This window comes from Dreissena polymorpha, chromosome 12 (assembly GCF_020536995.1).
Source record: "Dreissena polymorpha isolate Duluth1 chromosome 12, UMN_Dpol_1.0, whole genome shotgun sequence".
NCBI classification, from domain to species: Eukaryota; Metazoa; Mollusca; class Bivalvia; order Myida; family Dreissenidae; genus Dreissena; species Dreissena polymorpha.
The window spans coordinates 15,814,408-15,831,015 of NC_068366.1; the positions used below are offsets into that span (position 1 = coordinate 15,814,408).

The 16,608-nt window shown below is 36.3% G+C and overlaps 1 protein-coding gene across 24 annotated transcripts in view; it reads left to right on the top strand.

Annotated features, from left to right (window-relative positions):
* Positions 1-3,503: 3,503 nt before the first annotated feature.
* The window catches only part of LOC127852175 (uncharacterized), a 133,917-nt gene continuing 120,812 nt past the window's right edge, over positions 3,504-16,608 (top strand). For 10 of the 24 annotated variants that reach the window (XM_052386014.1, XM_052386019.1, XM_052386020.1 and 7 more), the window contains exons 1-4: positions 3,504-3,610; positions 12,573-13,161; positions 14,929-15,087; positions 15,481-15,949. In XM_052386014.1, coding sequence (XP_052241974.1) covers positions 3,609-3,610; positions 12,573-13,161; positions 14,929-15,087; positions 15,481-15,949 — 1,219 coding nt within the window. In that variant the 5' untranslated portion in view covers positions 3,504-3,608. The other 14 variants (XM_052386017.1, XM_052386023.1, XM_052386027.1 and 11 more) reach the window with 7 other exon arrangements.

The following is a 16,608-nucleotide window of genomic DNA, read 5'->3' on the forward strand; positions in this document are numbered from 1 at the left end:
TGCTTCTACATGGATGTAACCTAAAATGTGCAAAAAAAAATAAAAAAAGTTTGTTCGAATCCAGTTCAAAACCTGCTTTGATGCACAAATATTGCCATTGATGATTTTTTTCACTTATTAAGCCATATGTAAGATCAGCTTTGCCTATTAGAATCGAAAGACATGCCTTTTACGGAGTCTAAGTGCTGCATGTATGATGTAACGGAGTTTGGCTTTTCTACCTTAATTCTTGACGCGAAACGCTGTTACGCATGGCGCTTTCAACGGCAACTTTTATGAATTAATCTGTGTGTCATTGTACCGGAACTTTGTGATCTTTCTCAAAACAGATTATACCTGTGGGAAAAGTGCCTTTAATTTAAATTTGAAGGGGTTGGGTTCCCTTAAAGGTCACATAACCCCAAACCGGAACTCCTGTTTTTAGGGTTACATGCAGTCAGTTTGATACTTAGCACACATTGTTGAGTGCATGCTGCCTAGGATTTGTAAAATACATTGCAAATGGTTGGTTTTGGTATCAACTTGAAGGTATATTTGTAAGCAATAAGAAAATAAGCCAGTTTTGTGCTCTACTTTTTGTGTTGATGGTTCCTGGCTTTGAAAGTAGGTCATACTATTTGAGCCCAAAATGGTTGTCTGCACAGCTGTCAAAACCGGTTTGCCTATTCTAAGGTAAATATTTTGAGTTTGCGCGTATAGAATTTAATGACATGCATTTTTTTCAAAAGATTATGCATTAATCTTTCCAATGATGTATGATGATATAGTGGGTATGCGCTTGATCATGGTAAAAATTGATATCGAACTTCAACTATTTTATATGTAATATAGAAGGAAATTAATTGCGCATGCGTAACCTCGAGCGTCTTTTGTCTGCTTGATTGCGCTGTTTTCACAACTCGAATATTTTTAGCACCGACCAGACGAGAAAGCGTCCTCGAATAATTGCCAGTTAAGTAGGTGTGAAATGCCTTTCAGGGACCGGCACACGACCTCGAGTTATCGAAAATCGCATGTTTGAGTTATCGCGGGTATTTTTATATAGACATTAAGGTTCATGGGGGGATAAAGTTCAGTAAAACTTCGCTTTGGTTTTTCTTCATTCAATGTGGTACAATATGGTCAAACTATATATCATTTTAAAGCTTAAGACGGATAGAATAACATAAACACATTTTTGACATTCAATATTTGTGTGCTTTATTCATATTTTGGTTTAAAACCAATACATTTTTACACTAATTTACAAAATCTCAATCTAAAGTTAGGAGGGATATGCACTACCTTCAGTTGAATAAATACAAAGCTATATAGATATACAAGGTCAAGTTAGCAACATTTCACAGAAAATTATTGTCATAAAACAACAAATGAGTTTTTATTCAACTGCCTTTTTTGGATAAATTTCCTAAACAAAGTTCTAAAAATAACCAAAACGTAACTACTTTTTAAAAATCCAGGTATGGTGGATAATAAGAGTCACAATTCTATTTCAAGGGCTTAACAATTTTGTTATTTACCTCTCAACCAAATTGCAAATTTTAAACCATCTCAAATTGAAAAAGATTGCAGACGACATATAAAATTGTAAAGGAATATAAAGAAATTGGCAAACCGATTGATTTTATATTTCGATTCCTTCTACCCATTTTGAAAGCGTGGCCATCGCTGTGCTCCGTAGAAAAACGTGCAAAACAAATCGGTCGAAACCACGTGCAGTGGTGAGAAAACCGGGTATGTGTATACACATACCTGAAAAAACACATATCTTATTTTGACAGTTGGGTGGCAACTAGTAAAGCAACTATTAACATTAATCAGCAAGAGATCGCACTAAATAACAGAAATGACCAATTTGAGATATCATCTCTTACCCTATTTCAAATATTTTCCAGCTGAAAATTGTCCCCCACACGTCTTTTTTAGTTTATTTGTATTGTTTTTCTGGAGCCTAAGTGCATCTCACAGAATATCCATCCAACTTCCGTTGTTTTCACATTCGTTATTAAAAACTCCGTTTAAAAGAATTATTTCTACTTTTAGATTGTTAAAGCGATGTATTATTATATATGATCATTATAATAGTATACCGTGATGAATTGAACGGAGTTACGTATCGATCTTTCTGTCAGTCTGTAAGCGTACTATTTTATGCGCAATAATATAAGTAATGTGATTCGACAACGATTGTAAACATTGGTGAAATGCTTCTTACATAGTTATTCTTTTGAGTGTTTATGAGGTCTGATCGTGCAGTTTGCAAACATCAACGGAAAGATTACAATTCAATGCATTTGTCATCGTCAACCGTTTGGAATGTCAATTAGGCGATGAGTGAGTTTTTAGCATGTATCTTTCTATTTTATTAATTTAAAAATGGCTGCCCCCATGGTGATGAAATGACATGTGTTCGAGTTTTGATATTTCTAGATATGTAAACTTTTTTTACTATTTAAGCGTAACTTGCCCTCGTCAATGTCGATATTAATCACTAGTTATATAATTTTCCGCCGAAATACGTGGAATAAACATGATTAAGATTTTTGAAAATAATGTATATTTTATTGTTAAAATCGCTTTGTATTTTGATTGATTTTGTGGATGTTATGATACGTTGATGTTCAAAATTGGTAGCAGTTTGAAGGAAAAACATCCTTTAAAGTTTATATGTATACATTTGCAATGTGGCACTCTTCCTTTAGTCAAATTTGAGTTCAATGCTAGGGGTCCCACATTTTTCAAATTGAAGCCTCTACATGAACCTTAAAGGAAAATGCTAGGGACTTTCTTTAATGCTCGAGTAATCGCCAGTTTTCGAGAAATCTCCAGCTCAAGTTATTGCAATTCTACTGTATATATATACACTAATTAATATCATATCCACACGCTAATTACCTGTGGGACTTAACTGCGAACACAAATCTACTATTAAATGCGAGTGAAAGGTCTTTAGGTCACAATATACCAAAAGACTTCTTACACAAATTCAATGTGAAAATAATAACTTTAATACAAAATAATGTCAAATTTTTGCGCATAGAGACCCTCATACCCATACCTTTTCTTATAGAGCACTCCAAGCCGAATTGATTTATACAATAAAAAAGGTCATGCGTTATGCAAGAAAGAACTCGACACGAATCAGCGGTCACTGTTTTACGGCCATCTATTTACCGGCTTCTCTGCAGTTGAGGATGGTTCCAGGCCATCTGTCAAAGTCTCATGAAGTCTACAACCTTGAAGTAAATGAGTGATTTCCTACTAAACAACAATGTTTTCCCTACCACATAAACACAGAAACATTCTCAAATAAAGGCATGGCAAGTGCCCCTTCAGAGAAGTGTGTCTGCTAATAAATGATGTTCATGTTTTTAGAGAGTTTAGCACTCCAAACTTATTTAGTATATTGTAACCTTTAGCAAAATAGGGGAGGTAAACGCTGCGAGGAGTTGAACACTCTAAAATTGTCTACCTTTGATATTCAATACTTCCGCATTGCGAAATGTACACACAGTTAATAGGTCATATTTAGTAAAATTCGTTTAAAATGCATATTTTTAATACATCACGATCTGGAGATGTAATGTGTTTTTTTTTATGTTTTATTCATGTAAGTTATTGGAAGGATAAACGTGGAAAGTCCTTGTGATAAACGTACATTTTAATCGGTTGTTTAAAATGTATGCACTTTCGTTTTGAAAACCTCCATTTTGAATTTTCTAAAAGTCAATGTTTTCACTTGAATATAATCAGACTTTGATAATATATTGTTTTGATACGATGTTAAACGATACTTGGCGGGCCGAGAAGGAATCAATGATCTAGACGGAACTGAAAGTGATCTCGATAGATTAGCGGACGACCACAAGGACACTAAGGAAACACATCTTTAAATTTTAGTTGTATTTTAAACCGAATTATATAGTGTATTATTAATTTACAACTTGAGTTGTTAACTCATTGGCGACGAGGGAAAACGAGAACTTCATTAATAACGTGGTCAAGTTCAGGTAAATAGGAACTTCGTTGAATGGTCAGGAAAACATTCGATATTTTAAGGAAACACTAAGGACAAAGGAAATCTGCATTCCACGAGGTCGTTGTGAGCGGCTCATCCATTGCGGACATTTAAAATATCTAAATTGGTGAATTTTAGGATTCTTATCAATCGGGGTGGTGGTATAGGTAGCAGTACACAGTAGGAAGCAGAAATATGCGAATTGGCCCCGGTCAAAAAGTGAAATATTGGTAAAGGGTAGGTTTCAATGTCAAATTTGAGGGTAATAGGTCTTATTGTACCCCCAAATTGCATAAAATCCTAAGAATATGACCATTTTCAAATGCGAAACTGTGGGGTCATGACCTCTTGTTGTTGTTGTGTTCTTTGTTACTCAGGAAGGAAAACTGCGGTAGGCATATTGTATTTTGGGTTCTTTTTAAGCTGGAATCGCTAGTAGGGTCACGCTGTGAAGTATTGCGCGAAAACCACCTGGTTACGTGGTATTTATTCATGGTTTGATGGGTTGTGCTATGTTTTGCGTGTAAAAATATCATTACAAAAGCAGGCTATCATTTCCATTTCATTCGTCCCCAGCCACTTTCGCACATGGTAAAAAGTTTATTTTGTAGCCCCTGTTTGCGGCCTTGTCATTCTTTAATTTTTGTCAATAGTATCACCTGTACAGGTTCCATATGCTATTTTTTTATCTTAAATGTAAGTTTCAGACTACTTGTGTGCAGTGAATGTGTTTTTATGATTGCAGGTTCGTTGTTTTCTGAATTAAGCTTGGTGGAGATCAAGAAGGCGTCCGCGGCTCGGAGATAGTGTGTTTCTACCGTGTTCTGCTACCTTAAGTGGTAAATGACATTTTTTTTTTTACACAGCCTGCCTGTGAAATGTATTTTTTTAAGCTTTCACACCAATGTTTAGTCAGAAAATGGGCTTTGATGAGCTTAGTTTTCATAATTTGGATGTAAATAACTGATCTAAACAAGGGAGGTAATTCAAATATTAAAAAAGGCTATTTTCATCTTGAATTCGAAAAAAGCTCTAACAGTGATTTGACTGTCTGAGAGACTGAATTGTTGAATTCTAAGCAAAGATATTTGAGATTTATGCTAGTTCATCCTTTGTTTGCATGCATTTCTGATACTTCAGCAGTAAATCTACATACCATTAAGTGGCCAGTACATTCTTCTGTCCTCCATTAAGTCTGGAAACAGCCGAAAGTCTGCGTACTGCCCCAACCGACAAGTCTGTGGTCTGCATCGGTGAATGCGTATCTTGGACCGGTTCCGACCGATACATATGGCTACGGTGTACACTGAATCACTATGTATGGTAAAAGGTTGAAGTACTTGTCCGTTATTTGACTTATTTCCTTCATAAGAGTCCAATGCAACTCTGTAGCAAAAGACATGTATGTTTCCCATTCATGAAGCTGTGCATCAATGTGGATCACTTGTCATATGAAACGAACAATAATAAAAAAATTCGAGGAAGATATGTCTGCTAAACAGATGATGTATCGGTCATCGTGGCTTTAAGAGGTGCAAATTTTACCTCAGTCGTGGAAAAAAAAGAAATGCTGATATTATTAGGTTTTTAGTTGTTGTTGTTGTTGTTGGTGGTGGTGGTGGTGGTGGTGGTGGTGGTGGTGTGTGGATTGAGATAACTAGGATGTAAGGCCGTAGTTGTGTTCTTGAGCCATAGGAGAAGCTTCTTGGCCAATGCTGTACAAAGAATTTGAGAATAACGAACGGTTTGACTTCTTTTTTCGTAAATAGTATCTTCTTTGTTTATAGTCCGCTGAAGCTCGTCTTTTTGAGTCATATTTTCTTTGCCGGTCCTTTAATCGCAGCTGCTTATACATCTGGGAATTTTCTTTTACGTTTAGCCCAGCCGCCTGCGCCAACTGTAAGGTTGACAAGCTCGGTCCCACGGAAGTAGAGTGAACAGCAGAATGACATAGAGCAGAAAAGTTGCGGCTGTAACATAAGCTCTTCGGTGCAAGTCGGTAAACTGTTGAGTGCAAGCTTTCAACCATATTAGTATTGAAAAGCTTGCACATGTCTTTTAGGCCGTCTTCATTAAACATTTTCTCCAACTCTTTCTCAATCAGGCTCTGGTCTTTATTATTAAGTTGCAAATGCATTCCATATGGCAAACAATTTGTACTGTAGGTGAGCAGATGACCTCTGCATACAAATGAAGTTCCTTTACAATGGCGGTGATCACCAGACAAGCATTTAGTTATGACGCGCACTGCTGCAGCTCCAGCGCGTATGAAGGACCCGTCTCCTTTTATCAGAGCTCGGGCATTCTTGAGCTCAATGCGGACTCTACCTCTAAGACAACTGGCCAGTTTCTGCATATAGGCTTGCCTGTCACATGTTTTAGGTATGCTGCACAGTTGAAGTGCTCTTATGTGCTTCTCAAGTGTCCTCCCTCTATGTATGAAGCATTTGTAATGTGAAAAATTCAAGTTATTTTCAGCTTTGTATTCCCGAAGAGCTTTAGCAAGCTGCGTGCTGGCATCTGTGGTGACAGAGCGTAGAGTAATGAGGCCTGCTGTTCTCACATTGTTTAATGTTTCATTGAGAAGAGAGCGCTCACTGGCGGCTATTGACTTTTCGGAGCTGTATGTTTTTCGGCATTTGTCTTGTCTATGGTCACAGTCCTTTCTTCTGCAGTGTTTGTTGGCCACAGCAGCTGCAATAGGGAGTTTTCTCGTTGTCGTATGCTCAATAATGTCTGCAAAGCTCTGTTGAGCCTTCTCACTACCACCTTGCGGCCGACTTGAATATGACACGTCATATTGCGTTTCAATTCCCGATATGGCAGGAAGAAGTGACGTAACTTTCCGCAGGTATTCTTGATTTTTTATCAACTGCCTCTCATTGACTGCTGCCATTTTGTCACACAGAGCATTAAATTTTGTTTGCATGGCTGTCTTACTGGGAGCTTTTATATTGAGGCATGTGAGGACTGTTGTTATGTCTGTTAGGCCCATTTTTGTCTTTACTGCAGGCATAACTGCCATTTCATTAAGTGCACCAGCTGGTGGTCCTTTAGCCTTCTCCACTGTGTCAGACATCTGAATGGGTTCTAGGCTGAAATTGCAGGAATTACATTTGACAGCAAAGGAAACACATAACCCCATTCTGTTAACAACATCGACTTTGACCCTCGGGTCTTGGCAGCTTGCCTCGTGAACACGGCTTACAAGTTGGGCTACTTTTCCAACGTTGACAATCACGTTTTCCAATACAACGTCATTTTCACACGCAGGGCTTTCCTGAGCCTTTGGCCGGAGTGTATACGGCAGGTATTCGGTACAAGACATGTATTTCAAATCTGCAGCCTCCTGATTCTAAAGGCGACTTTTTACTGAATCAACTGCATCAACTGTATCACTGCACTGAGATGTTGAAGGAAGTGGTTCTGATAAATGCACAGATTTTGCATTCGCATCATCTGATTTCATCACACCGAATCCCTTTTTAAACTGTGTTTTCCTTTTTTTGTAGGAATTATTTGAGCTAATTTTGTCAGCTCTTTTATACATCTTGGCACTATTAATCCGTTATATTTGTTGAATAAACCTCTTGCTTTGACTAAGTCAACACTAAAAGTGAGAGATTCTGTGTTTTCCCTGGCCATTCTGTTAGTTTTGGAGATGAAATCACCAATTAGACCCTCAAATATGTGGATTTATCAGCTGCAGTATCAGGTTTCACATATAAAATCCAGCCAAAGCATTATTTTGGTTGGTATGGGTTTGTTAGTGATGCACTTGCATGCAAACCCTAAGATGACAATTTCAATTACCTCCCTTTGACCAGTATTGAGTGCATGTTTTTGCCAGTTTGTTATTATTTTATCAGGTTATTCTTACTGTTGCATGTTATAAGAGTGTTTCTCATGTTCTTAGTGTCTTATGTATGCTAAAACAGTTGTATTAATGTAGGAAAGGGAGCAAAATAGACAAAAATCAAAGAAATTGGCACTCCGGGGGCTGAAAAATCAACTATTTTTCTTAAAAATTAGGTCCAGACATGTTGGAAAAGGTATCTGCTGTGCATATAAGATGTATATAAGCATGAGAATAGTGTTTAAAAAGGTTGGAAAGATGTCCAAAAGGTTCCAGAAGACATTTAAAGAGTGTCTCTGTCAGAACTCTGAATGCATGAATTCTCAGTTAAATAGGAGTAAAGTGTGCACTTTGGGTTAAGTGTTTGATATGAAGAAAGACAGTCTTTTTTGCAATACAGTTAAGCGAAAACAGTCTGTTTCTGTCAGGAATAGTCTAAAATACTAGAAAAAGATGCTTTTGCAGTAATGAAAAAGAATAATTGGTGTCCTTAAGGTAGCAGTACACAGTAGGAAGCAGAAATATGCGAATTGGGCCCGGTCAAAAAGTGAAATATTGGTAAAGGGTAGGTTTCAATGTCAAATTTGAGGGTAATAGGTCTTATTGTACCCCCAAATTGCATAAAATCCTAAGAATATGACCATTTTCAAATGCGAAACTGTGGGGTCATGACCTCTTGTTGTTGTTGTGTTCTTTGTTACTCAGGAAGGAAAACTGCGGTAGGCATATTGTATTTTGGGTTCTTTTTAAGCTGGAATCGCTAGTAGGGTCACGCTGTGAAGTATTGCGCGAAAACCACCTGGTTACGTGGTATTTATTCATGGTTTGATGGGTTGTGCTATGTTTTGCGTGTAAAAATATCATTACAAAAGCAGGCTATCATTTCCATTTCATTCGTCCCCAGCCACTTTCGCACATGGTAAAAAGTTTATTTTGTAGCCCCTGTTTGCGGCCTTGTCATTCTTTAATTTTTGTCAATAGTATCACCTGTACAGGTTCCATATGCTATTTTTTTTATCTTAAATGTAAGTTTCAGACTACTTGTGTGCAGTGAATGTGTTTTTATGATTGCAGGTTCGTTGTTTTCTGAATTAAGCTTGGTGGAGATCAAGAAGGCGTCCGCGGCTCGGAGATAGTGTGTTTCTATCGTGTTCTGCTACCATATCGTAAAAATGTGTACAAACGTTGAAACCGAAACGTATTAAGGGGAGGTAATTATGCTGTTTACTTTTTAATTGTTCTTTGTTTGGCATCATGGAATGTACTTTTGTTTGTTAACTTTTTGAAGACCAATGTGGTAAAACTGGTATCATCAAAAGAAACACAATCGGTTAAACAAACGGTTAAAAGGCCTACTTAAGCTGCTGTTTTACATTTTTAAGCATCTGATATATTAAGTTTCACTCAAGTAGAGCAGTACAAATTGTTATTCAGTTAAAGGGACTGTCCAACAGATTAAAGCGTCGTTCGACGCGAATCGATACTTTGGGAAACTACCAGGATAACTTATATAGCTAAAAATACCTCCGCATTTGACGCTAGCGTAGATGGTCGAGTGGTAAAGTCGGAAAACATTTTACTTCAAGCTTCCATTACTCTAGGGGTCAGTGATTCGAGCCCTGTGAAGGTTAACGTTTTTTCTTCTTTTTAGCTCCACTGGCCAGAGGCCAGCGGGGCTTATGTCATGGTCCTGTGTCCATCGTGCGTGTGTCCGTGCGTCCGTCTGATTGTTAACTTTTTCTTTAAACATCTTCTTCTCCTAATCTACTGGTCCAATTCTGATGAAATTTCTTAGGAATGTTCCTGGGGTGAATCTCTTCCAAATTTGTTCAAATTATGCTCCTGGGGTCAAATTTGACCCTGCCCTGGGGGGTCAAAAATTGAAAATTTGCTTATATAAGGCCTATTTTGTTAAAACTTTAAAAATCTTCTCGTCCATAACAATAGGGCCGAAGGCTACCAAATTTAGTATGTAGTGACATCTTATAGTCCTCTACCAAGTCTCTTCAAATTATGCCCCTGGGGTCAAATTTGACCATGCCCCGGGGGTCAAAAATAGAAAATTTGCTTATATAAGGCCTTTTTTGTGAAATTTAAAAAATCTTCTTGTCCATAACCACTGGGCCTAGGGCTACCAAATTTGGTATGTAGTGACATCTTATAGTCCTCTACCAAGTTTCTTCAAATAATGCCCCTGGGTCAAATTTGACCCTGCCCCGGGGGGTCAAAAAATTGAAAATGTGCTTATATTAGGTCTATTTTGTGAAAACTTTAGAAATTTTCTTGTCCATAACCATAGGGCCTAGGGCTACCAAATTTGGTATGTAGTGACATCTTATAGTCCTCTACCAAGTGTCTTCAAATTATGCTCATGGGGTCAAATTTGACACTGCCCCGGGGGGGTCAAAAAATTGAAAATGTGCTTATATAAGGTCTATTTTGTGAAAACTTTAGAAATTTTCTTGTCCATAACCATAGGGCCTAGGGCTACCAAATTTGGTATGTAGTGACATCTTATAGTCCTCTACCAAGTTTCTTCAAATTTTGTCCCTGGGGTCAAATTTGACCCTGCCCTGGGGGGTCAAAAAGTTGAAAATTTGCTTAAATAAGGCCTATTTTGTGCAAACTTTAAAAATCTTCTTGTTCATTATTATAGAGCCTAGGGCTACTAAATTTGGTATGTAGTGATATCTAATAGTCCTCTAGCAAATTTGTTCATGACTCGCAGATGACCCCCTATTGATTTTCAGGTCACTTGGTCAAAGGTCAAGGTCACGGTGACCCAAATTTTAAAATGGTTTCCGGATTTTAACTCAAGAACGCTTATGCCTAGGATCATGAAACTTCATAGGTACATTGATCATGACTCGCAGATGGCCCCTATTGATTTTCAGGTCACTAGGTCAAAGGTCAAGGTCACGGTGACCCAAATTTTAAAATGGTTTCTGGATGTTAACTCAAGAACGCTTATGCCTAGGATCATGAAACTTCATAGGTACATTGGTCATGACTTTCAGATAACCCCTATTGATTTTTAGGTCATTAGGTCAAAGATAAAGGTCACGATGACCCGAAATAGTAAAATGGTTTCTGGATGATAACTCAAGAAAGCTTATACGCCTAGGATCATGAAACTTCATAGGTACATTGATCATGACTCGCAGATGACCCCTATTGATTATCAGGTCTCTAGATCAAAGGTCAAGGTCACGGTGACTCAACTTAGAAAAATGGTTTCCGGATGATAACTCAAGAAGGCTTACACCTAGGATCATGAAACTAAATAGGTACATTAATCATGACTCGCAGATGACCCCTATTGACGCTCAGGTCACTAGGTCAAAGGACAAGGTCACGGTGACTTTACACAGTAAAATGGTTTCCGGATGATAACTCAAGAAAGCTAATACGCCTAGGATCATGAAACCTCAAAGGTACATTGATCATGACTCGCAGATGACCCCTATTGATTTTTAGGTCCCTTGGTCAAAGGTCAAGGTCACAGTGCCAAATAACGTATTCACACAATGACTGCCACTACAACTGACAGCCATATATGGAGGCACGCATGTTTTACAAACAGCCCTTGTTATATTTTGAGATGATTCTTTACAAAGAAAGATGCTACTATTGTATGTGTTATTAATGTGTGAAAGGCTCTTAAAAAGGAACCAGAGATTATTAACCCTTTGCCAAACACTAACATGATTTTACAGGTTTGTAGCTGACGACTTTATAAATAATTGTGATAAAAGGAGAAATTGCTCAAGATGAGCAATTTCTCCTTTTATCACAATTATTTCATCCCTACCTGATCATTTCCTTCAGATTCCATTACAATTTAATTGTCGTCTGCAACCTCTTTCAAATTGGGAATGTCCAAAATGTGTCGTTTGGTAAAGGGTTAAGGCATTTTGATTCATATGGGTCTTTTGAATCTGTTTCAAATCAAATGCGTAGATTTGATCTTCAGCATCTAAAATATGTGAAATAGACAGAACGACAATATCTTTTGGAGAGATAAATGTACTTACGTTATAAGCAAAGGACCTGTGCAACAATTCCCAGGCTTTTTAGTCTTTTAGTTAACACGGTAGTAATTTTTTCCATTCATAAAAATGCTCACCCTTCCAACTCTAAGCGCCCAGTGGGACCTGGGATAGAAAGAGAAAGTCACATGCTTGAGTTCATTTCAACCCATGCGCATTGCACTTTGGTTTTCGCAAAAAAAACAGTGGAGCGATACAGGGCCATCATGGCCCTCTTGTTTTAAATTGTATTCTTATTTTTTACTGGAGATTTTTAGTTCAAATGTTAATTTTTTTTTATCAATATAAAGCATTTGTAGCGGTTAATGACAAGCTTTAATACATGCCAAAATCTGTGGGACGGCCCCTTTAACATCTTTAGTTCATTACAGTTCCTGACCTCGTTTTCATTTAAGTAATTGCGTAAATAAATAGTTAACAAAATAATTGTTTATAATTAAGTAATTGTGTAGATACAGACTTTAGATTATAATTGTTCATTTTTAAGTAATTGTGTATATAAATAATTTACATAATATTTAAGTAATTTTTCGAAACATGTACTTGTAACATATTACAAATTACATAGTAGTCAAACAAACCAACTAAAAGGTTTTTATATTTAGTAATAATAACTCTAACTTATACTGAAAATTAAATTATTTTGAAGGAAAATGTCGGACTACATTGATATCATTCGCAAGCCGGAAACCCAGAACTGGTTTAAGGCGGCCATGGGTATGAACATCACACGTGACTGCCTTCTCGACATTGTGAAAGAGATTACTCATGAACTGTATAATACCATTCGTAAAGAGATCAATAGAAAACACGGTGTTCCCGAGATTGATGTCTGCAGTCAGTGTTACACTCCAAATGTTTTGACTTGTGACACCGATAATAAATGCTGCCATTATAAAAACGGAAGATGCGCATTTCATGACATTTATAAGCCTCGAAATTGCAGCGCTAATTTATGCAATGAAATATGTAAGGAAATTGTATGCCGTCACCGATTTCGCAATCGTTCAAAACCAAAAAGTTTTCAAGGCCCTACATGGGTAAACACAGATGCGTCTAAATGGTGCGCCGAACCCTGGCAGATTGCAAAATGCTATCTCTCAAAAGACGGATACAAGGACGTTAATAAAGAAGAAGAAGCCGACTTCAACGGCATAGTTAATATTATGTACAACTGTGAATTCTTTCAAATGTATTTCAAGGACGACCTGACACAAAAGGAAAATGTCTGCATCAAGGTACTATTACTGCAGAAAGTCTAAAAATTAATACATGATAATCTTAACAATTGCGATTTAAAAAATAATTTTAAATTATTTCGTACTTAAAAATAACTAAAAACATTTTCAGTTCACACGCAGGGGAATCATACAAATCAATTCCTTTCTTTTGACCCTGCCCCGTCAACCCGCATCCTTCTCTCTGACCCAAGTCCCATGATTTTATAATTGTTTAAGCCAATGTTCTATGATAATCTTGACAATAAAATACAATTAGTAAATCAATCAACCATCAAAGGGATCTCAGTGAGACTACGTTTACATTTAAGGAAGAAGTGACTTGTGCCTGTGGTGAAATTATGGAGAATTGAGTAAAATAAATTAAAAAAGAAGTGGTTTCTGTTAATCGTTTTATCAACTCCGCACTTGTTTATACTACTCATAACACCATCATTATTTATCAGAAATAACGCACATTTGGCAGTTATGGCAAAATATTTACAAACGTGAACCAGCACACGTAAGTGTTCATGGTGTTTTATTAATGAATTTATCTGACTTTTAATAATATATTACATTTAACCTGCTCTGCATGAAATAAATGATAAGCCTAATTAATTGTGCACTCTTTAATAGAGGCTGAAATGGGTTGTCGATTTGAAATAAGCTTCATTTCATTTATAAAAAGACAGACCATAAAACCTTATTTTTCTTCTTTGTTATTGATTGCAGATTATGATGGTACTTTTAGAATTTTGATTCATTTAAATGGTACACTTTACAGTGTATGTAGATTTACTTTGAACAAATTGTAACCAAACAATATATGTTTAGTACCTTTTTACAACTTTAAATAAAATTTAATTTAATAATAGAGATTCCAAATCTGACATGTAGACGAGCCTCAAAAGTATTGCCAGAAAAACCTTTATTTTCTGATTCCTGAGTGTTGTTAAAATGGGTCAATTTACTTTCAAGAAGCATAACATAGAACAAGGCAGTTAATCGAGGTATGATGTATGAACAATTTCAATAAATGTATTGACTCCTGACTGCCAATTCCAATATTTGACTTTGCGCGACCTGTACATTTGGGTACCTACTGACAGAGACAGCCATTCTCAAAATCTAATTGATTTTGATCGGTCCATGTCCAACACAAAAAAATTAAACGGAATAGAGGTCACTTCCACTATATGTATGTCCCATGAGAAGTTATCGCCCACATCCCCCTTACAGCTGGGGAACATGGGGGCGCTTTGTTTTGATATGGGGCTGATGCCTGTGATTTAGTATTAGACTTTTTTTATATAATTTGCCACATCAATGCTATATATATCATTTTATGTTTAGTTTTAACAACTGGATTATTTAAATAAAAAGAACACTTTCAGAATAATATTTTTCAATGACCATGACAATCGAGTATGGTAAAGAAATGTTAAGAACATTAATGGAATAAATATATATTTCAATGGATGATAACATTGACAAACTATTTTATTGAACAATAATTTAGCAAAATATAAACAGTTGAAATACTTCATTGTATGATTCTGATTTAATGTCAAAATGAGTCAAATACTATATATTTAAGTTTTAATATACATTATCTTATCATTTTATGAATAATCATTTGTACATAATGAAGTTTAGAAATTTACTTTCTTGATTTTTACTTTATTGGTGTTGAAATAATTAAAAAGGAGGGATACACCAGTAATAACTAAGACATGCATTCACTCACACAATGCACAAATGGTTGAAGACAAGCTGACATTTCAGGCAAAACATGTAAGGCAAGCTGTATGCCATTCCTCCACAATGTCCATGGCCACCGACGACAGTGACAGAGCCATCGACACTCTAATGGCGCTGTTGCAGAGCCTGAAACATTGCAACCACCAAGCTGCGACGAAAACTGCAGTTGAGAAGCTAAAACAGGTTTGACAAAAGGGTATTGTATATGGTGCTCATTACAAATGGATTAATATGATTTGATAATGTATATTAGTAGCGCATTCTGCACTTCTTAACTCACCTTTGAACAACGTGCTCATGGTGAGCTTTAGTGATCGCATTTTGTAAGTCGTCAGCATTTTACTTGTTGGAACATTTGTCTCAATCATATATTTGTAGAGTTCAAGTTCATGTGGGGTCAAAAACTAGGTCACTATGTAAAATAAGAGAAAAACTTGTTGAACCTTTTGAAGTCCAATTAATAGTAATATATTTATAAACATTTGGTCAGTTGATTTGTTAAACTGATATCGCGTCTCAGTTTATAGCAGTTTATGTATCGCAAGGTATAACTATTGCACACTTATGTTTTCACAGCTGAAGAATGGAACGCTAGCAATTACTACTGAAGATGTTGCAACCACTTTTCAGCATTTGAAAGACAATTTGATTGAACAAATAAAAGAAGCTCTTGAACACGAAAGGGATAAACTTGTCAAAGAAATGGTCGATGCTTTAAATGAAAACATAAGTAAAGCACTTGAAACAATACAGAGGAAAGGCGATGACGTTCTAAAAACTGTAAAAACGAAAGAAGTTGACATACTTGAAACGGTACAAAGGAAAGGAGAGGATGTACAGGAAACTGTACAAAATACAGGAGATGACGTACTTGAAACGGTAAAAAAGAAAGGAGAGGATGTACTGGAGACTGTACAAAGTACAGGAGATGACGTACTTGAAACGATACAAAGGAAAGGAGATGATGTACTTAAAAAAATACGAAGGAAAGAGAATGAAGTGCTGAATAAAAAGAAGAATGCAACGAAAAACAGTACACTATCCGGTAGGTACTATGCATGTTTATAAACAATGACATTTGAGTAATTTTAATATAATGGCAAATTCTTATTTTCTTCTAGCGTGTACAATTATTAAGATATTAACATGATCAATGGATATAACCTGAATCACTTCAATAATGTATCATTGTTATCCAATTTATTCGTGAAAAGATGATTTTGTGACCAGAGCAATGTTCTTATCTCCAGTCAACATCCCTTTAGATGTGTATTCGTACGCGCCGGTAACAAAATAACGCAGCATTATATTTAAAGTGATATTATGGGCATTTTTCACTGTTGAATTGAGCTGAAAAGAACTTAGGTCAAAAGAGTTTGTTAAAATGTGGTAACTGACCAATTATCTACAACTCATCTGGCTACTAGTTGTTCATAAAATATATATATTATATTTGATATTTTAAATGATGATATTCAAATGCATTATTTTTCTATTTCCGGGATATTGTTTTGGTATGTTGATGCTGCATTAATAAATATAAGTGTATACACACCAAACATAAACAAGGGCTGCGATAGACACCTATGAGCATCGCATATACTGTTAGATGCCCATAATATCACTTTAAATCACCTCTCCATAACGGAAGTTTCCAACAATGTAAATGTTACGGCAGAATTATGATGTTTAGAAGATATTCTC